Raw genomic sequence first — 23,890 nt, forward strand, 5'->3', positions numbered from 1 at the left:
TTTTGAGGCTGAAGGCAGCAGGAAAGCCTGCAGCCCCCAGGTGTGTGGGGCTACGCAAGCGGTTCCCAAAGAGCTTTAGAAGAAGGTATAGTTTTTCCTGCTGGCTCTTTGGGCGTTGGACCAATCTCGAGACACATAGCCATTTTTGTGCCTGGCGTGGCGCCAAGTGGGAAAGGGTGGTTTTGAGGCTGAAGGCGCTAGGAAAGCCTGCAGACCCCGCGTCTGTGGGGCTACGAAAGCGGTTCCCAAAGAGCTTTAGAACAAGGCATAGTTTTCCCTGCTGGCTCCTTGGGCGGGGGACCCATCTCCAGCGATATGGCCATTTTTGTGCCTGGCGCGGCGCCAAGTGGGAAAGTGTGGTTTTGAGGCTGAAGGCAGCAGGAAAGCCTGCAGCCCCCAGGTCTGTGGGGCCAAGCAAGCGGTTCCCAAAGAGCTTTAGAACAAGGCATAGTTTTCCCTGCTGGCTCTTTTGGCGGGGGACTAGTGTCCAGACATATGGCCATTTTTCTGCCTGGCGCGGCGCCAAGTGGGAAAGTGTGGTTTTGAGGCTGAAGGCAGCAGGAAAGCCTGCAGCCCCCACGTCTGTGGGGCCAAGCAAGCGGTTCCCAAAGAGCTTTAGAACAAGGCATAGTTTTCCCTGCTGGCTCTTTGGGCATGGGACCCATCTCCAGCGATATGGCCATTTTTGTGCCTGGCCCGGCGCCAAGTAGGAAAGGGTGGTTTTGAGGCTGACGGCAGCAGGAAAGCCTGCAGCCCCCAGGTGTGTGGGGCTACGCAAGCGGTTCCCAAAGAGCTTTAGAACAAGGCATAGTTTTCCCTGCTGGCTCTTTGGGCGTGGGACCAATCTCCAGACATATGGCTATTTTTGTGCCTGGCGCGAAGCCAAGTGGGAAAATGTGGTTTTGAGGCTGAAGGCAGCAGGAAAGCCTGCAGCCCCCAGGTGTGTGGGGCCAAGCAAGCGGTTTCCAAAGAGCTTTAGAACAAGGCAGTATTTGGCTCACCTCCCGGGACAGCCTCAACTCACCTCCTGGGATGCCTCCGGAAGGCTCCCGGCCTGGCTCCGCATGGCTCCTAGGCCACACTCCATTCAGCTCCTTGGACCAACTCAACTTGCCCCCTTGTGCCGCCTTGGCTTGCCTTTTGGAGCCCGCTCAGCTCGGCTCCTCGCACCAACGTACCTTGACTGCTGGTGGCAGCTCAGCTCGGATCCTGAACAGCAAAGCTCGATTTTTGGGGACGCCTCCACTCAGTTCTTGGGAACGACACAGCTCAGCTCCAGGGGCTGGCTGCGCTCAGCATGCTCAGCATCTCTGCCCGACTACTGAGCTGTCTCCGCTCGGCCCTCGCCAGAGACTTGCCTGGTCTTTTGACACAAAGTCAGATGGACTCTTGTGGCCAGCTCTGCCCAACTCCTTGGCCAGCTCATCTTGGCTCCTGGGACGGCTCATGGAGGCTCCTACACTGCCTCCGCAGGGTTCCTAGGGCCAGCTCAGCTCCTGGCGCTATCTCCGCATCCTTCCTTGTCCCCGCTGAGCTCGACTCTTTGGTCCAGCTGTGCTCTGCTCTGCTCCTAGACCTGCATCAGCGTCACTCCTGTGACGGACTTGCCTGGCCGTTTGTGGCCAGCGCAGCTTTTTAGTTGGGCTCTGTTTGGCTCCGTTCCCGCGACCGCCTCACCTCGGCTCCTGGAACGTTGCCATAAGGCTCCTGGCCTGGCTCCGCATGGCTCCTAGGCCACACTCCACTCAGCTCCTTGGACCAACTCAACTTGACCCCATGTGCTGCCTCAGTTCAGCTTTGCAACCAGCTCAGATTGGCTCCTTGGACTAAAACACCATGACAACTGGTGGAAGCTCAGCTCTCATCCTGAGGACAGCGAAGCTTGACTTTTGGGGACGCCTCCACGCGGTTCCTGGGACTGACACAGCTCTGCTCCAGGGGCTTGCTGCGCTCAGCATGCTCGGTATCTCGGCCCATCTCCTGAGCTGACTCCGCTCGGCCCTCGTCGCAGCCTTGCCTGGTCTTATGGCACAAAGTCAGACGGGCTCTTGCGGCCAGCTCTGCCCAACTCCTTCGCCAGCTCGTCAAGGCTCCTACCTTGGCTCCACAGGCTTCCTAGGACTAGGACTGACACAGCTCAGCTCCAGGGGCTGGCTGCGCTCAGCATGCTCCGCATCTCGGCCCGACTCATGAACTGAATCCACTCGGCCCTCGCAGCAGCCTTGCCTGGTCTTTTGACACAAAGTCAGATGGGCTCCTGCGGCCAGCTCTGCCCAACTCCTTGGCCAGCTCATCTTGGCTCCTGGGACGGCTCATGGAGGCTCCTACACTGCCTCCGCAGGGTTCCTAGGGCCAGCTCAGCTCCTGGCGCTATCTCCGCATCCTTCCTTGTCCCCGCTGAGCTCGACTCTTTGGTCCAGCTGTGCTCTGCTCTGCTCCTAGACCTGCATCAGCGTCACTCCTGTGACGGACTTGCCTGGCCGTTTGTGGCCAGCGCAGCTTTTTAGTTGGGCTCTGTTTGGCTCCGTTCCCGCGACCGCCTCACCTCGGCTCCTGGGACATTGCCATAAGGCTCCTGGCCTGGCTCCGCATGGCTCCTAGGCCACACTCCACTCAGCTCCTTGGACCAACTCAAATTGCTTCCATGGGCCGCCTTGGCTTGCCTATTGGAGACTGCTCAGCTTGACTACTTGGTCCAGTGCTGCTCTGCTCCTAGGCCTGCATCAGCTTCACTCCTGTGACAAACTTGCCTGGGTCTTTGTCACCAGTGCGGCTCGACCTAAGGCCTCTCTTTGGCTCACCTCTGGGACCGTCTCCACTCGGCTCATGGGAAACCTCTGTAAGGCTCCTGGCCTGGCTCCACATGCCACCTAGGGAACTCTCAACTCAGCTCCGTGGACCAACTCAACGTGCTTCTATGTGTTGCCTCGGCTTGCCTTTTGGAACCAGGTCAGCTTGATTCCTTGGACTAACCTATCTTGACTCCTGGTGGCAGCACACCTCGGAACCTGAGGCCAGTGAAGCTCAACTTTGGGGATGCCTCCCCTCGTTTCCTGGGACCAACGCAGCTCAGCTCTGGGGGCTTGCTCGTCCCAGCATCTGTTGCATATCGGCCCGAATCCTTAGCTTACACAGCTCAGCCCTCACCGCAGCCTTGCCTGGTCTTATGGCACAAAGTCAGATGGGCTCCTGCGGCCAGCTCTGCCCAACTCCTTGGCCAGCTCATCTTGGCTCCTGGGACGGCTCATGGAGGCTCCTACGTTGGCTCCACAGGGTTCGTAGGGCCGGCTCAGCTCCTGGCGCTCTCTCAGCCTCGTTCCGTGTGCTGGCTCGACACGGCTCCTTGGTACAGCTCTGCTTTGCTCCTGGGCCTGCATCAGCTTGGCTCCTGTGATGGACTCGCCTCGGCGTTTGTTGCCAGTGAGGCTCAACCTTGCCGCTGTATTTGGCTCACCTCCCGGGACAGCCTCAACTCAGCTCCTGGGATGCCTCCAGAAGGCTCCCGGCCTGGCTCCGCATGGCTCCTAGGTCACACGCTGGTGCGGCGGCGCCACGTGGGCGCCGGTGGCGCCGAGGCTGACGGCCGCCGGAAAGCCCGCAGCCCCACGGGCTGTGGGGCCACGCGAGCGGCTGCCAAAGAGCTTTCCAACGAGGCACGGCTTTCCCTCCTGGCTCTTCGGGCGTGGGAGCTGTCGCCAGAGCCGCGGCCCTACCGGAAAATGCTTCGCAGGCTGGCGCGGCGGCGCCACGTGGGCGCCGGTAGCGCCGAGGCTGACGGCCGCCGGAAAGCCCGCAGCCCCACGGACTGTGGGGCCACGCGAGCGGCTGCCAAAGAGCTTTCCAACGAGGCACGGCTTTCCCTCCTGGCTCTTCGGGCGTGGGAGCTGTCGCCAGAGCCGCGGCCCTACCGGAAAATGCTTTGCAGGCTGGCGCGGCGGCGCCACGTGGGCGCCGGTAGCGCCGAGGCTGACGGCCGCAGGAAAGCCCGCAGCCCCACGGACTGTGGGGCCACGCGAGCGGCTGCCAAAGAGCTTTCCAATGAGGCACGGCTTTCCCTCCTGGCTCTTCGGGCGTGGGAGCTGTCGCCAGAGCCGCGGCCCTACCGGAAAATGCTTCGCAGGCTGGCGCGGCGGCGCCACGTGGGCGCCGGTGGCGCCGAGGCTGACGGCCGCCGGAAAGCCCGCAGCCCCACGGGCTGTGGGGCCACGCGAGCGGCTGCCAAAGAGCTTTCCAACGAGGCACGGCTTTCCCTCCTGGCTCTTCGGGCGTGGGAGCTGTCGCCAGAGCCGCTGTTGGTAATTAGGGTCTGGCGGCCTGAAGATATCGCGCTGTACGGAAAGATAGAGCCCCTCCCCCAATGGCGGTTAGTTTATGATGTAAGCAGACGGAAGTGACGTTGTAAACTCGAGCTATATAAGGCTGTGCCACATGTAAATAAACGCCATTTGCCGTCCACCACATTGGTGTCTGCGAGTCGATGGACCGAGCGGCCTGTGATTGGTCGCCGTGCCATTCCTGAACCAGGTCGCCACGCCTACCCCAGGCAACAAGTGGTGCCGAAACCCGGGAATCGTCACCTGGATTCGGGTGAACGGCGGCCGGAGCGGCTGGACCAGCCCGGCGGGGGAGGTCAGGGGAGGACGCTCCCAGACCAGGACCAACAAGGAGGATGGAAGCCCTTGTGAAGGTCGTATCCCAAGTATATAAACAGTGGGGGATTGATTGTAAGCCCAAAGATTTTACCCTTGCAGTTGCGAGGCTTTTACAAATTGGGGTCATTGACCAGCCGGTGGATATTCTCCACCCAGAAGTGTGAGATAAATGTACTAAAGCGTTAGCTGAGGAGACGATGTCTTCGGGTTGTGGGAAAAATCTTAAGTCATGGGGAAAAGTCGTACAGGCTTTGCAGAAGGCCATACAGGAGCAGGATACCTGGAGGGCGGCAAGGGACTGTTTGTTGGTTACTCCGAAATTGGGAGTCGGGGCAGCCACACAAACTCCGTGCCCCCAGGACGACAGTAATCCTGCTGAGCCCACGGACTCGCAGGAGGGCGGTACGCCCCCCCAATCCCCGAACCCCGTCCCGCTCGCGGAGGGACAAAATCAAACAAAATCCTTCTGGGGCAAATTAGCCGAGGAGGCCAGGGGTGCCGCAGGGAAATCAGAGTCTGAGGACCCCTGGGCGAGACCACTCCCCTGTGCGCCCCAAGACGGCCCCGGCCGAAGAAGGGAAAGGCGGAGCGAAGATGCCCCCGGCGGGAACAGGGAGGAAGCGCTAAAACCTACAGGTGCTCACAAACAAAGAAAGGGGGAGAAGGAGAAAGAGGCAAGTGGCGGGGGTGATCGGGGGAGGAGGGGAGCGCGAGCGGGGGGCGGAAAGCCAATCAGAGTGGTCATCTGCAAAAATGCCCTCACAGAGTAAACACCCCACCAGACAGAAGGCGAGGTGAACTAAGGGGGAGGGAATGGTCCGCACGCAAGGTAAATGGGCGGGGCCAGAGCCCAACTAAAAAGCACTGGAACCCGGAAGTGAGCAGTCAGTCGAGTTCCGACTCCGGGTCAGACACTACCTGGAACGAGTGGCGCGCAATCGATTCAAGTTCGGAGGAGGAGGAAATAGGGGTAGACAGAGTCAAAAGCCACAATATCCCAATTCGCAATGAAGAGAAAACGCGAGGGGGAAAAATTCCCCTCAAGGATTGGAGAAAAATAAAGATCGCATGCGCCGATTGGGCCCCATCGGCCACGCTAGCGTTCCCGGTCCGGGTGGCGGACGGGGGACAAAGGGTCCACTCACCAATAAATCCTAAGGATATACAATCGATTGTTAAAGCAATCGCAGACAAAGGGCTTAATTCTGCCATGGTTTCCACCCTCATAGACGGAGTTTTTGGGGGAGACGACATGCTCCCGTTCGATATAAAACAAGCTTGTAGATTGATCTTTGATGGAGCAGGGATGATTGTTTTTAAACAAGAATGGGAGGACAACTGTACGAAGCAACTAGCCCAAATAACTGGAGCGGACCAGTGGGAGCAGTCGCCAGAGCCGCGGCCCTACGGGAAAATGTTTCGCAGGCTGCAACGGCGGCGCCACGGTAGAGCCAGGAGGGAAAGCCGTGCCTTGTTGGAAAGCTCTTTGGCAGCCGCTCACGTGGCCCCACAGCCCGTGGGGCTGCGGGCTTCCTGGTGGCCGTCAGCCTTGGTGCCACCGCCGCCCACGTGGCGCTGTCGCGCCAGCCTGCGAAGCATTTTCCGGTAGGGCCGCGGCTATGGAGAAAGCTCCCACGCCCGAAGAGCCAGGAGGGAAAGCCGTGCCTCGTTGGAAAGCTCTTTGGCAGCCGCTCGCGTGGCCCCACAGCCCGTGGGGCTGCGGGCTTTGCGGCGGCCGTCAGCCTCGGCGCCACCCGCGCCCACGTGGCACAGCCGCGCCATCGTGCGAAGCATTTTCCGGTAGGGCCGCGGCTCTGGAGACAGCTCCCACACCCGAAGAGGCAGGAGGGAAAGACCTGTCTCGTTGGAAAGCTCTTTGGCAGCCGCTCGCGTGGCCCCACAGCCCGTGGGGCTGCGGGCTTTCCGGTGGCCGTCACCCTCGGCGCCACCGGCGCCCACGAGGCGCCACCGCACCAGCCTGCAAAGCATTTTCCGGTAGGGCCGCGGCTCTGGCGACAGCTCCCACGCCCGAAGAGCCAGGAGGGAAAGCTGTGCCTTTTTGGAAAGCTCTTTGTCAGCCGCTCGCGTGGCCCCACAGCCCGTGGGGCTGCGGGCTTTCCGGCGGCCATCAGCCTCGGCGCCACCGGCGCCCACGTGGCGCCGCCGCGCCAGCCTGCGAATCATTTTCCGGTAGGGCCGCGGCTGTGGCCACAGCTCCCACGCCCGAAGAGCCAGGAGGGAAAGCCGTGCCTCGTTGGAAAGCTCTTTGGCAGCCGCTCGCGTGGCCCCACAGCCCGTGGGGCTGCGGGCTTTCCGGCGGCCGTCAGCCTCGGCGCCACCGGCGCCCACGTGGCGCCGCCGCGCCAGCCTGCAAAGCATTTTCCGGTAGGGCCGCGGCTCTGGAGACAGCTCCCACGCCCGAAGAACCAGGAGGGAAAGCCGTGCCTCCTTGGAAAGGTCTTTGGCAGCCGCTCGCGTGGCCACACAGCCCGTGGGGCTGCGAGCTTTCCGGCGGCCGTCAGCCTCGGCGCCACCGGCGCCTACGTGGTGCCGCTACGCCAGCCTGCGAAGCATTTTCCGGTAGGGCCGCGGCTCTGGCAACAGCTCCCACGCCCAAAGAGCCAGGAGGGAAAGCCGTGCCCCGTTGGAAAGCTCTTTGGCAGCCGCTCGCGTGGCCCCACAGCCCGTGGGGCTGCGGGCTTTCTGGCAGCCGTCAGCCTTGGCACCACCGGCACCCACGTGGCACTGTCACGCCAGCCTGCAAAGCATTTTCCGGTAGGGCCGCGGCTCTGGCGACAGCTCCCACGCCCGAAGAGCCAGGAGGGAAAGCCGTGCCTCGTTGGAAAGCTCTTTGGCAGCCGCTCGCGTGGCCCCACAGCCCGTGGGGCTGCGGGCTTTCCGGCGGCCGTCAGCCTCAGTGCCCCAGGCGCCAACGAGGCACCGCCGCACCAGCCCCCGAAGCGTTTTCCGGTAGGGCCGCGGCTCTGGCGACAGCTCCCACGCCCGAAGAGCCAGGAGGGAAAGCCGTGCCTCGTTGGAAAGCTCTTTGGCAGCCGCTCGCGTGGCCCCACAGCCCGTGGGGCTGCGGGCTTTCCGGCGGCCGTCAGCCTCGGCGCCACCGGCGCCCACATGGTGCCGCCGCGCCAGCCTGCGAAGCATTTTCCGGTAGGGCCGCGGCTCTGGCGACAGCTCCCACGCCCAAAGAGCCAGGAGGGAAAGCCGTGCCTCGTTGGAAAGCTCTTTGGCAGCCGCTCGCGTGGCCCCACAGCCTCTACGGCTACAGGCTTTACGACGGCCGCCAGCCTCGGCGCCACCGGCGCCCACGTGACGCCGCCGCGCCAGCCTGCGAAGCATTTTCCGGTAGGGCCGTGGCTCTGGCGACAGCTCCCACGCCCGAAGAGCCAGGAAGGAAAGCCATGCCTCGTTGGAAAGCTCTTTGGCAGCCGCTCGCGTGGCCCCACAGCCCGTGGGGCTGCGAGCTTTCCGGCGGCCGTCAGCCTCGGCGCCACCGGCGCCCACGTGGCGCCGCCGCGCCAGCCTGCGAAGCATTTTCCGGTAGGGCCGCGGCTCTGGCGACAGCTCCCACGCCCGAAGAGCCAGGAGGGAAAGACCTGTCTCGTTGGAAAGCTCTTTGGCAGCCGCTCGCGTGGCCCCACAGCCCGTGGGCCTGCGGGCTTTCCGGCAGCCGTCAGCCTCGGCGCCACCAACGCCCACGTGGTGCCGCTGCGCAAGCCTGCGAATCATATTCCAGTAGGGCCACAGCTCTGGTGACAGCTCCCACGCCCAAAGAGCCAGGAGGGAAAGCTGTGCCTTTTTGGAAAGCTCTTTGGCAGCCACTCGCGTGGCCCCACAGCCCGTGGGGCTGCGGGCTTTCCGGCAGCCGTCAGCCTCGGCGCCACCAACGCCCACGTGGTGCCGCTGCACAAGCCTGCGAAGCATTTTCCGGTAGGGCCGCGGCTCTGGCCACAGCTCCCACGCCCGAAGAGCCAGGAGGGAAAGCCGTGCCTTGTTGGAAAGCTCTTTGGCAGCCGCTCGCGTGGCCCCACAGCCCGTGGGGCTGCGGGCTTTCCGGCGGCCGTCAGCCTCGGCGCCACCGGTGCCCACGTGGCTCCGCACACCAGCCTGCGAAGCATTTTCCGGTAGGGCCGCGGCTCTTGCCACAGCTCCCACGCCCGAAGAGCCAGGAGGGAAAGCCGTGCCTCCTTGGAAAGCTCTTTGGCAGCCGCTCGCGTGGCCCCACAGCCCGTGGGGCTGCGGGATTTCCGGCAGCCGTCTGCCTCAAAACCACCTTTTCCCACTTGGCGCCGCGCCAGGCAAAAAATGTCCATATGGCTGGAGATGGGTCCCACGCCCAAAGAGCCAGCAGGGAAAACTATGCCTTGTTCTAAAGCTCTTTGGGAACCGCTTGCGTAGCCCCACAGAACTTGGGGCTGTAGGCTCTCCTGCTGCCTTCAGCCCCAAAACCACCCTTTCTGTATGCCTGCACAGGGGTGTCCCCGGTGCTCCGGGGTGGGGCAGGGGGGGATCAGTGTCCGTGGCCGTCCCCCCTCCAAGAGCCCCCCAACCCCGGGGCCGTGTCCCGTGTCCGCAGTACCGGTATCTGGCCGCTAGGGGGTAGCAGTGAGCACTTTTCCTGCCTGCAGTACCGCATTATGGCCGTTAAGTGGCAGCAGCGATCGCTGTGGCTTACAGCTGCACTGCGCATGCGCTCCCGCTGGGTGCCGTACGGTTCTACTGCGCATGCGTACTCGCAGGTTCCGTACGGTTCTACTGCGCATGCGCTCCCCCGCCTCCGGTGCCGTACGGCTCTATTGCGCATGTGCTCCCCCCCCGGGTGCCTTACTCTTCTACTACGCATGCGTTCCCCCCCTTGCTCCTGCGCGGTTGTACTGCGCATGCGTACCCGCTGGTTCTGTATCGTTCTACTGCGCATGCGCTCTCCTCGGCGCCGTACAGCTGTACTGCGCATGTCAGTCCTCCCCCTGACACCGCACCCCCCCACACACACACACACCGGGGGGTTTGGGGAGAACGGGGACACCCCCCCCGCGGGGACACGGCGGAGGAGGCGGCCAAGCCCCAATAAAGGCGTAAGGGAGGTGGTGGTGTCACACACACACACACACACCCCCCCCCGGCCCCCCCCAGAGAGACACCCGGGGGGGGGGCACAGCTGGTGTGTCACCCCCCTTGTCACCCCTCTGCATGACCCTGGGGATCCCCTGGCCATCAGCAGCCCCCCCCCCCCCCCCCCAAAAGGGCAGACTGACTCCCCCGGTCACCCCTGAGCAGCTCCTGTGCCCCCCCCCCCCCCCCAGAAGGACAGACGGACATAGGGGGGGCACAGCCAGGGGTCACCCCCTTGCCACCCCTCTCCATGATCCTGGGGACCCTCCATGACCTCCCCCCGGCCATCAGTAGCCCCCCCAGAAGGACAGAGAGACACGGGGGGGGCACAGCCAGGGGGTCACCCCCACCTTGTCATCCCCCCTATGGCCCCCTTGGCCATCAGTAGCCCTCCCAACAAGGACAGTCGGACACAGGGGGACACCAGGGGGTCACCCCCGTTGTCACCCCCCCGTGGTCCCCCCAGAAGGACAGACGGACACAGGGGGGCAGCCAGGAGCTGGGGGGCTCCGTTTATTCCCGGGGTGGCACCTCTGGCCACCTCCTCCGACTCGGGGGGGAGCACCCCCAAATCTAACACACCCGCCCCAAATGAGCCCCCCCGATAGAAAACAGCCTTCTCCCTAATTAAACACCCCCCCTTTAAACACCCCCCCCAAATTAACACCCCTAATTAAACTCTGGCCCCAAATAACCCCCTCAGCTAACCCTCCCCCTCAATTAAACACCTCTCAATTAAAAAACGCCCCAAATTACCCCCTCCAATTAAACACCCCCCCAATTACACTCCATCCCGAAATTGACCCCCCTAGTTAAACATCCCCCCCTCAGTTAAATACCCCCCCCATTAAACTCCCCCCCTGAAATTACCCCCCAATTGAACACTCCCCCAAATTAAACACTCCCCAAATTAAATGTCCCGCCAATTAAGGCTGTGGGGTCAAAGCGCGGCGGGCGGGAGCCTGGCGAGGGGTAGAGGAGGGTGTTGGGGCAGGGAGGGGGGGCAAACCATGTGTCCCCCGCCTCACTCCACGTGTGTCCCTCAGCGTCCCCCACCTGCGGGTGATGGGGACCGTGACGGGGGGCGACCCTGGCCGCCACGGCGGCTTTCCCGGGACGCCGAGCGTCTTTCCTGGGGACGGCTGGCCGTGCCGACGGGTGTCCGGTGGCTGCTGAGGGGACCAGCGGCGTGAGGGCGGGGGGGGGTCAGGGGGCACACCTCACGCCCAGGCAGGGCCCCCCCCTCCCCGTGCCCCCCAGCCCGGCCTCACCCCCTCTTGCAGGAGGCCAGCTCGGCCGTCAGGCTCTTCACCTGCTGCTGCAGCCTCCGCTCCGACGCCTTCACCTCCGCCAGCTGCAAGATGCGGGGGGATGAAAGGTTCCCTCTGCTGCCACCGGCCCCCCCCCCAGCCCCCCCCAGCCCACTTCGGCAGCCAGTTGCCGGTGCCACTTGAGCGTATTTACAATCCTCCTCGCCGATACGCCGCTACTTTCCCGCACCCGCTGCCTGCCTTAGGCTTAACCTGATGCCTCGCCATTGGCGGGAGTTTGTGGGAAAGGCAAGTCCCGACCCTTCATCCTTTGTGGGGAAGAGGGAATTGGGCTTATCTCAAAGGGCGATAAAGCTGGAGAAATGGCAAAAAAGACATGAAAAATCCTTCTGTGGAGGAACGGAAAGCAAGAGGTATCCCCAAAAGGGTAAGTTTCCCCCGAGCTGGCTGCCTTGAGGGTTGAACTTTGGGAAAGGGTTGAACTTTGGGAAAGGGTTGAACCTTCAGGGGTTGAACCTTCAGGGGTTGAACCCTGGGAAAGGGTTGAACCTCAGGTGGCTGAAGGGCAGAGGTGGCCACCAAAGCCACCAAGAGGCTCATTCCCTCCTGCGTCCCAGGACTGACCCCGGGCTGAGCGGTGGTTTCCTGCCTGGGGCGGGGGACAATCTCACGCCCCAGCAGGGAAGGGAGCAGATCCCAGAACGCACACCCTCTGTGGGGATAGCCCCATTTCACCATTTTTCTCTCCAAAGCGTGACTTGTTTCCATTACCCCTGTAGCGCCACAACCACATCTCAGCTCGAGGCAAGGCGGAAGCGGGACCACGCTCAGCCATGCCACAGCGGTTGGGAGCTTCCTCTGCTGGATTAAATGATGGGTTTGATTGTGACGAGGGGGGGGGGTAGGGGGCTTAAGGTCAAAAAGACCAGGTGCCCCCAGACACCTGTATCCTCTACAGACCCACCCTTGGACATCTTAGTCCGCTATGGATCCCTCCAGACACCAGGTGGGACTTTGAAGGACCAGAAATGGATCCAGCCATCGCGGCAGTGGATTCGTAGAGGACCCCGGCGTTCAGGTGAGGTCAGCAGAGGAGGACCCACGGGTGGGACTGCCCCCACCCCCACAGGAGGCCCGCCCTCTGGCATTGGCTTTGGGGGGACCCAGGACACACAGCCCCAACCCCACCCCACGCACACCCCAGCAACCCCACGCACACCCCAGCAACACCCCCCCCACCACACACACACACCCCCAACAGCCAAAACACCCAAAACATAATGGGGGTCATGGCCAGTGCACCCCAACTAGACCTGACTGCACCCCAAACACACCCCCGGCCCCAGCTACACCCCAATTACACCCATACACCCCACCCGCACCCCAAACACACCCCTACACCCCAATTACACCCCAACTGCACCCCTGGCCCCAACACCCCAACTGCATGCCAAGTACACTACTGTTCCCCAACTACACCCCAGCTACACCCCTACACCCCAACTGCACCCCAAACACACCCCTGTCCCCCAACTACACCCATACACCCCAACTGCACCCCGAGGACACCCAACTGCACCCCAAACACACCACCGGCCCCCATCTACGCGCCAGCTACACCCATACACCCCACCTACCCCCAGCTGCACCCCAAACACTCCCCTATCCCCAACTGCCCCCCACCTGGACCCAACTACACCCCAACAAGAACAAACACCCCCAAACCTGCACAACCACGCACCACCGCGCTGCCCCAGCACCCCCAAAACACACCCTCACACACCCCCAGTGCGGGGAGGGGGGGGGGGGGGTGCTGTCGGTGTCAGAGGCCCTCGTTAGCGCCCCTCGTTACCACACCTCATTAAGGCCACAGGAACTGCAAAACCAGGGGTTTATTTCACAGCTTCGGCTGCCCACGTCAGCACCCAGATGGGGGTGAGGGGGCTCCCAGCACCCCACCTCCCCCCTAGAATAGCCAAAAAAACCAGGGCCTGGTCCCAGAACCTCCCCCCCAACGCCACAAACACAAGGCCTGGTCCCACCCCCCCACCCCAAGACCCCAAATCCCCCAAAACCGGAGCTTGGCGTGCCACTCCCTCCCCCCGCAAAAGGGCCCAAAATCCCCCCCCCACAAAACGCCCCCAAACCAGGGCCTGGGCCCATTCCGCCACACCAGGGATCCCCAACCCTCCTGAGACCCCAAATCCCACTGAAATGCCCCCAAACGCTCTCCTGGGGCAAGGGGAGGCCCTGCTGTGTCCCAGGGAGGGGGACCCTGGACCTGCCCCAGGTCCCGCCACGCTGCGGAAATGGACCCCCCCTACCCCCTCCAAAGCCCCTATGGAGGATTTGGGGACCCTCTATCCTGGTGGGGTTCCCTTTCCCCAGAGCCCCACGGGTGCCCCCGACTGGTGGGTCTGTGGTGCGGGGGGGAGGTCTGGGGACCTCTTGGTGGCAGGGACAGGCAGTGGCAGCCGGCGGGGGGGTAGGTGGTTCCTGGTGGCCTCGTGTCCCCTCACTTTGCCGTCATCATCTGCACAAACTCTGCCAGGAAAGAGGAAGGGTTGGTAGGGATGGGGACATGACGGGGACGGGGACACGACAAGGGCAGAAACACTGCAAGGACAGGGGGCACACTGGGGACAAGGGGCACTGTAGAGCCCCTGGGGATGGGGAACATGGCGGGGACAAGGGACACTGTGGGGTTGGCTGGCAGGGACGCGGTGGGGTCTGGCCTCTTGGAGATGGAGGAATGTGGTGGGATCCCACCTTCCTGGTGACCGGAGACATGGATGCTGTCCCCAACCCCATTCCTGCCCCTGTCCCCAGTGCGGGACTCTTGCCGGGGGTGACAGGGCACACTGTGGTGTCCCAGGCCAGTTGTGACAGGGGACACGGTAGTATCCCAGGCCAATGGTGATGGGGAACGCAGTGTGGCACCGGGGGATGAGAAGCCCCGTGGGTGGGTGCCAGCGGTGTCCCACTGGGTGCCAGCAGGAACCTGTGGCTGACAGAGGAAATGCTGGGTGACAGCACGGACGCCTGTCCTGACAGTGGCACTCACCCTCGTAGTTGACTTGCCCATCGCCGTCGATGTCAGCCTCTCGGATCATCTCGTCCACCTCCTCGTCCGTCAGCTTCTCCCCCAGGTTGGTCATCACGTGCCGCAGCTCTGCGGCGCTGATGTACCCATTCCCGTCCTGGGGTTGGGGACATGGCAGTGACACTGCTGCCTCACCCATCCCCCTGTCCCCATCCCTGTCCCCGACCCACCTTGTCGAAGACGCGGAAAGCCTCGCGGATCTCCTCCTCGCTGTCCGTATCCTTCATCTTCCTCGCCATCATGGTGAGGAACTCGGGGAAGTCGATGGTGCCATTGCCTGGGGTGGGGACAGGAATGAAGGAACAGTGTGCAGGGGACAGGGGGACAAGAGGACAGCGGGGGACAGACGAGGCTCACCGTCAGCGTCCACCTCATTGATCATGTCCTGGAGCTCGGCCTCAGTGGGGTTCTGGCCCAGCGAGCGCATGACAGTGCCCAGCTCCTTGGTGGTGATGGTGCCATCCCCGTCCTTGTCGAAGAGCGAGAACGCCTCCTTGAACTCTGGGGACCGTCACCATGGGGACGGGGTCACGCACTGTCACCACTGTCACCAGCAGGGGCCAGAATGGCCGGGGGGGGGGGCGGGGTGTGGGGCATGCCACGGGTGGCCACATCTGGGCACCCGTGTCACCCTGACAGCCAGTGTCTCCTCCTGCATGCCATGGTGCCACCCCTCTGCCACCCCCCCCAGCAGCCCCTCCTGCGTGTCCCACTGTCACCCCAGCACCCCTGCGTCTCCTCCTGGGTGTCCCCCGTCACCTCAACCACACAGTGTTATCCCCCCACCCTGGTGTCCCCCCTCTACCCCACTGAATCCCCCAGTCCAAACCCCCCAGAGATCCCCCACTCCCTAGTGTGTCCCCCCCCCAAGTGTCATCCCCCCCACAGGGTCCCCTCTGGTGCCTGTCCCCGCCCTGCTGTCACCCCCCATGTCCCCCACCTGCGATCTGCTCCTCAGTGAGCTGGTCAGCCTGGGGGAGGAACAGGGGTGAGGGGGCACCCACGGGACCCTCTCAGCACCCACCACCCCACCGCTCACTGGCACCCCCAAACCTCCCAACACCCCCCAGCCACCCACAAACTCCCGACACCCACAGCACCTCAAAACCCCCCAAAACTCCTCCCAGCACCCACAGGACCCCCCCCACAAACCCCCAACACATCCCCAGCACCCACAGCCCCCCAAAACCCCCCCAAACCCCCCCCGGCACCCACCGACCCCACAAAACCCCCAACATCCCCCAGGCCCCCAAACTCCCAACAACCCCCCAACACCCACAGCCCCACCCCAAGACCCCCCAGCACGCGAAGGCAACCCCCCAACCGTCGGTGACCCGTTGTCATAGTAACCCAGTGACACACCCCCATCCCCAACAACAACAACGCCCCGTCGCCATGGCAACACCGATACCCCCCACCCCCCACCCCCGCTCCTCAGGGACAACACCACCCCGTCGCCATAGCAACCCCGGTGCCGGCCGCCCCCCCCCCCCCGCTCCCCAGCGCCCCCTGTCGCCATGGCAACCCCGGTGCCGGTCCCTAACCATGGCGCTCGGGTGGCGGCGCGAGGCTCCTGTGTCCGCAGATCCCCGGATCCCTCCGCTGGACCCGCCCCTCCCGCAGGCCCCGCCCCCGCCAGAAGGAACACCCTCGCTCTTTTGCGCGCGCCGCCTCATTGGCTGGCGAGGCGCGGCGGGCCGACAGCGCCATCCTGATTGGCTGCCGCTGAGCCGCAATGCGCCAAACCGGCCGGCGGAAGACCCCGAAAGGGGGCGTAGCCCCGCGGCGTCACGTGAAGCAGAGTCCCGCCCCAAGCCTCGCTGTGGGGGGCGTGCCGAGATCGCCAGGGCAACCGGCCACTCCTCCCGCGCCCCCCCTCCCCGTCCCCATGGCAACAGGGGCGCGGCCACGGTGGCCTGGCAGCCGCCGGGCCTAGGACCCTAAACCAACCGGCAGCCGGTTGCCACGGAAACAGCCCCCACCCACAGCCATGGGTCTCTATGGCAACGGGGGGGAGGGGGGGGCTCCCCGCTCCCCCCCCCCTCCCGCCCCGGACGCCTGGGTCCCCGCCCAGCTTACAATAATTACTTTATTTTAACATCGTTAATTACAGACGGTAAAATCGCCCGGGGGGGGGGGGGGGGGGGAGGGGGAGGGGCAAACGCTGAGCACCCCCCACCCCACCCCACCCCCACCCCCCCCTTCATGCACCTATTGCTTGGGGGGGGGCAGCCCTCCCCCGGGGAGGCAATGCCGGCAGAGGGTTCCCCTGCCCCCTGCCCCACCCCCCACCTCCACCACCCCCCCCCTGCCACCCCGAGGGGTGCTGCCCCAGCTCTGGCCCCAACTGGGCAAACTGGGAGTGGGGCGGGGGGGGGGGGAGGAATAAATACAATCTTCCAATATATTAAAACCCCCTGGGGGGTGTGAGGGGGCACCCAGCGGGGGGGCCACCCGGGGGGGGGGAGGTCACATCATGCCCAGCTGTAGCAGGGTGTTGGCGTACATCATGGGCTTGACGTTGGGGTGAGGCTGTGGGAGAGACGAGGGGTCGGGGGGGGGGTCGGGGGGGCAGGAAGGCAAATCTGCTCCCCTCCCCCCAAAATCCCAGCCTCCCCAAATTGCCCCTAAGAGCCCCTCATAGCCCCCAAGCCCCCCAAATTGCCCCATGACCCCCCCAACAGCCCCCCACATAGCCCCTATGATGCCCCAATAGCTCCCCCAGCCCCCAGAATAGCCCCTATGAACCCCCCCCTCCCAATAGCCCCTTAATAGGTTTGGGTGTGGGGAGGTGTCCCTTGGGAGGTTCAGGGAACCCGTGGAGGTTTCAGGGGGGCTCCGGGGGAAGTTGGGGGTCCCCAAGGAGGATTTGGGGCTCCCAAGGTCAAGGGGAGTCCCAGGAGTGGATTTTGGAGAGTCCAAGATTTTGGGGGAGAGGCGGGGTGGGTGTGTGTCACCGAAGAGGGTTTGGGGGACACGACTTGGGCATGTCCCCAGGGAGGATTTCAGGGGTCTGTGGGGCAGCTTTCAGGGATCACAGGTTCGGGGGGTCCACAGGGAGGGGTTTTGAGGGGGGTCCCACATTCAAGAAGTCCCCAAGGAGGGGTGGGGGGATCCCCAGGCTCAGGGGAATGGGGTGCCCCCCTCCCCGACTCACCACTGCTGTGAACTGGTGGAAGTCGGGGCGCAGGTCGCTGCCTCGCAGGTGGATGTAGGAGCCCTTATTGCCCATCTGGTCGCTGCGGGGGGAAAGGGACACTTGGGGACATCAAAGCACGGCCCCCCCAGGGGGACACTGAGGCTTGGGGACCCCCAGGGACAGGGACACTTGGGGACATGGAGGCACAGCTCCATAAAGGGACAGAAAAGCTCAGGGGCAACCGGGGAGAGGGACCCCTGGGGACACCAAGGCTTGGGGACAAAAGAGATGCCTGGGGACAGCAACACCCCACACAGGGATGCTGAGACATAGTGACACCCCAGGGATAGGAACAGGGGAGCTTTGGGACACCAAGGCATAGGGGACGCCCAGGGACTGGGCCGAGGGGAAAATGCAGCTCAGGGGACACCCGGGAACCAAGATGAGGGGACAGTGCGGCTCAGGGGACACCCAGGGACCTGACTGAGGGGACAATGGCGGTGCACGTAAGCTGGAGAGTGTGCACAATGGGGCACTCTTCCCTGGTGACTGCGGCACCCCTTTGTCCCTGGGCGCTGGTGGCACTCACCAGTAGTTGGGGGCAGAGAAGACAGTGACACATTTGCCATCGTGGGCCACCTCGTAGCCCTCGGGCTTCACCTCGTGGCTGCGGATGATGTAGTCGAGGCGGTTGCGCTCCAAGAAGCTCTTGGTGACGTCAGGCCCAAACTGGCAGCTGACCCCGCGCTTGCTGACGGAGCGGCCGTTCTGCAGGAAGGCCAGTGTCACCGGGGTCCCAGGGACATGGCGGCAGCTGTCCCCAAGGCAGGGAGAGGCGCTGGGGGGGGCACATTGGGGACCCACTGCTGGGGTTCAGCTCACCTGGGGCTGCGGGTCGGACCAGAGCAGGTCACACATGGGACCTGTGGGGGAAGCAGAGGCGGGGTCAGGGTCCCCCAACCGCCCCAGGGGGACATCTTGGCCCCTCAGAGATGGAAGGGACGCCATGGGGCAGAGGGACATGGGGTACCCCCCGGGGTCCATCTCCCACCAGAGTCTGGGGGCTGCCGATTCCTCTCAATCTTCCGGATGTCATCGAGGGTGACGCCGTCCTCACTGAAGAGACCCCCATGCATGATCTAGGACAGGAGCCACATGGGTATGGGGACAATGGGTGCAGGAAGGGACACCCCCCCCATCCTAATCCTGGTGAGGACCAACCCCAGGGGTGAGGAGGGAAGGGACCCCAAGCCCCTGGGGACGGCAGGGACCCCCACACACAAACCCCACCAGGGACGGGGATCCCCCGAACTCCCTGGGGATGGGGATGGTGGGGACCCCCCCACCCAGCAGGGAGCTCACAGGCAAACCCCCCCTGCACAGGGACATCCCAGGGGCCAGGCTGGGGATAAGGGCCACAGACACTGCGTCCCCCTCACCAGCACTTTGCCATTAATGCACTGGGCCAGCGGCAGCCACTCGAAGACCTCGCTGAAAAGGGCGAACATCTGCGCTGTGTACTTGGCCTTCACCTCCCCCTCGAAACCGTAGATCTGGTTCATGTTGTCCGTCTCGTGGTTCCCTGTGGGAACGTGGTGGCATCGCCAGGCCCAGCAACACAGAGCAGGGGACAAAGCCCCACAGCTTGGCCACGAGGACGTGAGACGGCCAGGGAATGAGGCCCCACGACCCAGGATGGGGGACAAGGCACAAGGTCCCAAGGACATGGTCCCATGGCTCAACCCTAGGACCAGAGATCGGGGACATCCCCCCACAACTGGGGATGTGGCACCATGACCCAGCACAGGGCCCCTCAACCCAGCAGGGGACACAGAATACAGGACGTGGCACCACAACTAGGGAAAGGGGACCCAGCCCCACAACCCAGGAGCTGGTCCTATGGCTGGGGACAGGGGACATGGGCATGGGACGAGGCCCCACAACTGGGGACATGGCCTCACAACCCAGGACGAGGGGACAAGGACCTGTCACCCATGGTGGCTGCATTACCTCGGAGAAGGTGGAAGTGATCAGGGTAGAGGAGCTTGAAGCCAAAGAGCGTGAGAATGACCTCGACCGAGAAGGACCCGCGGTCCACAAAGTCCCCGTTGAATATCTGCAACCAGCTCAGGAAAACAGGTCCCAAAGTCCCCGTCCCCTCATGCCACCCATCCCCGTGTCTGTCCCCACCGTGGGGGTGGGAACGATCCCGGTGAGACCCTGGCGCAGGGGCGGGCTCAATCCCACTCCCTCCTGGGGGATACGTAAGGGTTCGACTCGGAGGGCAGCCCGTTGAGCTCGAAGATGTTCAGCAGGTCGTAGTACTGCCCGTGGGTGTCCCCGCACACCGTCACCTTCTCTGTCTGCGTTTGGGATGAGCCAGAGTGGAATGTCACCGCTTGGGGACTTTGCCCCCACACACACACACCCAGCAGCACCAGCACCTGGTGAGGGGCACCCACCTCCTTCAACGTCGTTTCTACTAACGTGGGGAGCTTGGCCAGCACCTCCTTCACCTGCACCAGGATCTGCCGGGACAAAGGATCAGCAGAGGCAACAAGGAGGGGGACACGTGGCACTTGAGGATGGGGCAGAGCCCGGCAGGGGACTAGAGGGAGTTTGGGGGAACTGGGGTACCTGGTAGGCACATTTTCTATGGAGTTTCTTCTGCTCCTTGTACCACTGCATCAGCTCCTTCATGAAATCCAACGTCACCTTGCCACCATCCAGCTTGGGGCCGCTGTACTCATCCTCAATGGCTGCAAAATGAACCCCACCGGTGGCCAAGGACACAGGGGGACAGCGAGGACAAGTTCCCAAAGGGCCACCATGCCCCTGCCATCCCTCCCCGCAAGCTCACAGCCCCTGACGAACCCTGGTAGCCTGCTGGGGACACTGAGCCTTGGCTGGGGACCCTAATGGGGACACCAGAGCTCTGCTAGGCACCCTCATGGGGACCCCAAGACCCTCACGGGGACCCTCATGGTGATCCCAACCCTTTGCTGGGGATCATCATGGGTGCCCTGAGACCCTCATGGGGATTTTGAGACCCTCCTGGGGACCCTTCTGGGTAACTTAAAGCTCTGCTTCGGACTCTCATGGGATCTCCATGGTCCCTTAAGACCCTCCTGGAGACCCCGAGAGCTCCTCAAGGCTGTTGTTGGAACCCAGAGCCTCCCCTGGGCCCCCGAGGTGCCTGAGACCTACCCAGGTGACCCTGAGCTTTTGTCAGAGGTCCTCCCAGGGACTCTCCCAGGGACACCAAGCCTCTGCTAGGGACCCTCACAGACCCCCAAGACCCCCATGGGGACCCTGTGCATTTGTTGGGAATGCTCATGGTCCCCCTAAGACTCTCACCGCCCTCACACCCACCCCAAAAATCCTTCCAGAGACCCCCAAGACTCTCATGAGACCCCTTGGGATCCTCCCAAGGGACCCTGACCCTTGTCTGAAGACCCTCAAGGCCTCCCCGAGACCCTCACAGCGACCTCCAAGCCCCCCACAGGAACCCCAAAGGGGACCCCGAACCTTTACTGGGGACCCTCGCAGCCCCCTCATCCTCCTGCCCTGCCTGTGGAAAAAGGGGTGCCTTGATTTTTGGGGGGCACAAGGAGCGGGGGGGTCAGGGGGGCTCACTCATGCTCTCGATGTCAAGGGAGTCCACAACAGAGCGCTTGTGCTCATCGCTGGCGATCGCCCGCTCAAAGGCCTTCTGCTTGACAATCTTGTGACATTCCTGGTACTTCAGCTTGGCATCCTTGTCATTGGGCCTCACCTTCACCACCTGGGGGGGGACACACACGTCAGGGGACTGGGACAGCCACCGAGGGCCACGGGGCCACCCGGATTTCAGCACCCCCACTGTCCCTGAGAGGGGACAGGGACAGAGAGACCCTTGGATGTGAGGGCAGGGATGATGCTGGGGGGGGACAAAGGGGTCCCCAAATGTCCCCACAGCTCTGGGGCATGTGCTAACGTGGGGGAAAGGGGAGGGAAGGGGGTCCCCAGGCATCACCACAGCTCTGGGGCACGTGCTGACATGGGGGAAGAGGGGGACAAGGGGGTCCCTGAGTGTCTCTACAGCTCCGAGGGATGTGCTGACCCTCAGGGTGGGGAGCAAGGAGGTCCCCAAGGGTCCCTGCAGCTCTGAAGACCTTTTGTGACTAGTCAGGGGAACAGCAGAGTGTCCCCAAGTGTCCCCTCAGCTCTAGGGAACATCATGACTCTGGGGGGTAACAAGAGGGTCCCCAAGGGTTCTCCCCCAGCTCTAAGAGCATGTGCTGACACTAGTGAGGGGACAAGAAGGCGGACATCCCCATAGGGTCCCCCTGTCCAGCTCTAAGGGACATGCTGACATGGGCGGGGGTGGGCGGAAGGGGGTCCCCAAGCTTGCCCCACTCTCCAGGGGGACACACTGACACCACGGAAGGGACAAGGGGGTCCCCAAGCCTCCCTCAATCTCTGAGGGGGGGACACGCTGACACCAGAGGAGTGCCCAAGCCTCCCTCAAGCTCTGAGGGGACAGGCTCTCACCAGGGATGTGACAAAGGGGTCCCCAAGCCTCCTCCAATCTCAGGGGCGGACACGTTGACACCAGGGGTGTCCCCAAGACTTTCCCGAGCTCCAGGGGGACACGCTGACACCAAGGGGGTCCCCAAGACTCCCCCAAGCTCCAGGGGGACACACTGACACCAAAGGGGTCCCCAAGAGCCCCCCCCCGCCACCAAGCTCCAGGGGGACACACCGACACCAGAGGTGCCCAGCCTCACCGTCTCGTAGTCACGGAGGGCAGCCTTGAACTTGCCCAGGGCCATGTTGCTGGCGGCGCGGCGGTAGTAGCCCTTGACGTACTTCTTGTCGAGCTCGACGGCACGCGTGGCGTCTGCCAGGGCATAGCCATAGCACTCCGTGCGCAGGTAGGCCAGGCTCCGGTTCCCATAGTAGATGGCGTTGGTGGGGTTCAGCTCGATGGCGCTGCTGTAGTACTTCACCGCGTTCTCATAGTCCTTCCCTGGGCCACCGGCAGGTGTCAGCGGGACGGGACCCCTGCCCACAGGGGCACCCTGACGCCTACAGGCAGCCCTGACCCTCCTGGGGCCGACCCTCGCTTCCCACGTGGCTCCCAATCTGGCAGGGGGTCTCTGATTCAATTGCCCCCCAACAGCTCGCTATGCAGCAGCCTGCTCCTGTACCGGCCGCTGACATGGCTGCTGGTCTAGCCCCCCATAGATCACTATCTGGCAGCCCCCAACCCTCACTGCCCCCATGGCTCTCCATCCGGCTGCTGCCACCCTACGGCTTCCTACCTGGCAGCTGCTCACTGCCCCCCTCAGCGCCCTGTCTGGCAGCCCCCCATTGCCCCCCACGGCTCCCGATGTGGCAGCCCCTCATTGCCCCCCATGGCTCCCTACCTGGCAGCCCCTACGGCTGTCGATCTGGCAGCCCCCCATCGCCCGTCGATCTGGCAGCCCCCCATCGCCCTCATGGCTCCCGATCTGGCAGCTCCCCACTGCCCCCCGTGGCTCCCTATCTAGCAGTCCTCCATTGCTCCCCACGGCTCCCTGCCCGGCAGCCCCCATGGCTCCCTGTCTGCTTCTCATTGCCCCCTAAGTCTCCCCACCTGGCAGCCGCCACCTGTCACTACCCCCCGTGGCTCCCTATCTGGCAGCCCCCATGCCCCCGTGGCTCCCTATCTGGCAGCTCCCCGTTCCTCCCCGTGGCTCCCTATCCGGCAGCCCCTTATTGCCCCCCACAGCTCCCTATCTGGCAGCCCCCCCCGCCGGTACCTTTGAAGAACTCGTTCGCGCGGGTCTTGAGGGCCTCGGCCCGCTCCAGATCGGCCGGGCTCGGGGGCCGCCCAGGTCCGGCCCCGCCGCCGCTCTCCGCCCGCTCTCCCTCCGCCATCGCCGGGCCGTAAAGCGCCCTGGCAACCGCGGGGAGCGCGACCCACCGCGCCGCCAAGCGGCGCCGCCGCTGTCGCAAAGGCGGCGGGACGGGAGGGGGCGGTGTCGCAAACGGGCGCGCGCCGCGCGCAGAGCGGAGCCGGGCGGGACCATAGAGACGGGCGAAGGGGAACCGGAGCGGCCGGGTCCCGTCACCGGGCTGGGTCTCCCCTGTCCCCCCACATGTCCCCTCCCATGTCCCCATCGCCCCCCGTGTCCCCCCATGTCCCAAACACCCACAATGTCCCCCCCGTGTCCCTTTGTCCCCATCCCCCCCATGTTCCCCCGTGTCCCCATCCCCCCCCGTACCCCCCAACACCCCCCGTGTCCCCCCATGTCCCTTTGTGTCCCCATCACCCCCCGTGTCCCCCTGTGTCCCCATCCCCCCGTGTCCCTCCATGTCCCAAACACCCACAATGTCCCCCCGTATCCCTTTGTCCCCATCCCCCCCCGTACCCCCCATCACCCCCCGTGTCCCCCCATGTCCGCATCATCCCCCATGCCCCCCTGTGTCCCCCTTTGTGTCTCCATCACCCCCTCCATGTTCCCCCATGTCCCCCCCCCAAGGCACAGTCACAGCCCTCGGCAGGTTCAGAGCAGGTTTATGGGGGGGAGGCAGCATGGCGGGGGGGGGGGGGGGGATGTGTGTGACACCG

General features: G+C 64.0%; 2 protein-coding genes across 5 annotated transcripts; both read right to left on the minus strand.

The window, feature by feature from the left end:
- Window positions 1–12,927: 12,927 nt before the first annotated feature.
- On the minus strand, window positions 12,928–15,878 carry CALM3 (calmodulin 3). 4 transcript variants are annotated; one of them, XR_012584620.1, is made up of 7 exons: window positions 15,698–15,808; window positions 15,094–15,124; window positions 14,511–14,654; window positions 14,324–14,430; window positions 14,115–14,250; window positions 13,496–13,594; window positions 12,928–13,041 (listed from the first exon to the last, which is right to left on the minus strand). XR_012584620.1 is itself a non-coding variant. In XM_074567333.1 (6 exons), exons 1-6 carry the CDS (start codon window positions 15,698–15,700, stop codon window positions 13,566–13,568), a joined length of 450 nt encoding a protein of 149 aa, XP_074423434.1. In that variant the 5' UTR covers window positions 15,701–15,808; the 3' UTR covers window positions 13,417–13,565. The 4 variants fall into 4 exon arrangements, 2 of the variants coding, with proteins under 2 accessions (XP_074423434.1, XP_074423435.1); XR_012584619.1 differs by having other exon boundaries at window positions 12,928–13,054; XM_074567333.1 differs by lacking the exon at window positions 12,928–13,041 and having other exon boundaries at window positions 13,417–13,594.
- Window positions 15,879–16,223: 345 nt separating this feature from the next.
- On the minus strand, window positions 16,224–23,238 carry PPP5C (protein phosphatase 5 catalytic subunit). The gene is made up of 13 exons (XM_074567332.1): window positions 23,079–23,238; window positions 22,062–22,303; window positions 20,929–21,076; window positions 19,930–20,051; window positions 19,755–19,820; window positions 19,557–19,655; window positions 19,303–19,408; window positions 18,732–18,874; window positions 18,344–18,431; window positions 18,175–18,215; window positions 17,882–18,060; window positions 17,311–17,392; window positions 16,224–16,685 (listed from the first exon to the last, which is right to left on the minus strand). Exons 1-13 carry the CDS (start codon window positions 23,194–23,196, stop codon window positions 16,623–16,625), a joined length of 1,497 nt encoding a protein of 498 aa, XP_074423433.1. The 5' UTR covers window positions 23,197–23,238; the 3' UTR covers window positions 16,224–16,622.
- Window positions 23,239–23,890: the final 652 nt, after the last annotated feature.

The sequence above is a fragment of the Larus michahellis genome, chromosome 26 (assembly GCF_964199755.1).
Source record: "Larus michahellis chromosome 26, bLarMic1.1, whole genome shotgun sequence".
In the NCBI taxonomy this organism is placed as follows: Eukaryota; Metazoa; Chordata; class Aves; order Charadriiformes; family Laridae; genus Larus; species Larus michahellis.

Bases quoted from the DNA above. Each gene is read 5' to 3' on its own strand.
- CALM3 (XM_074567334.1), bottom strand. From the start codon at position 15,863: ATGGCGCTGTCGGCCCGCCGCGCCTCGCCAGCCAATGAGGCGGCGCGC. The intron at 14,655-15,697 runs GTTAGGGACCGG...GACGGTCCCCAG, and splicing joins GCCGCCACCCGAGCGCCATG to AGTTCAAGGAGGCGTTCTCG. The intron at 13,595-14,114 runs GTGAGTGCCACT...CTTTCCTGGCAG, and splicing joins TGGGCAAGTCAACTACGAGG to AGTTTGTGCAGATGATGACG.
- PPP5C (XM_074567332.1), bottom strand. From the start codon at position 23,196: ATGGCGGAGGGAGAGCGGGCGGAGAGCGGCGGCGGGGCCGGACCTGGG. The intron at 19,821-19,929 runs GTACCCCAGTTC...TTGTCCCGGCAG, and splicing joins ATAGAAAATGTGCCTACCAG to ATCCTGGTGCAGGTGAAGGA. The intron at 18,061-18,174 runs GTGAGCTGAACC...GCCTTCCTGCAG, and splicing joins GGTCCGACCCGCAGCCCCAG to AACGGCCGCTCCGTCAGCAA.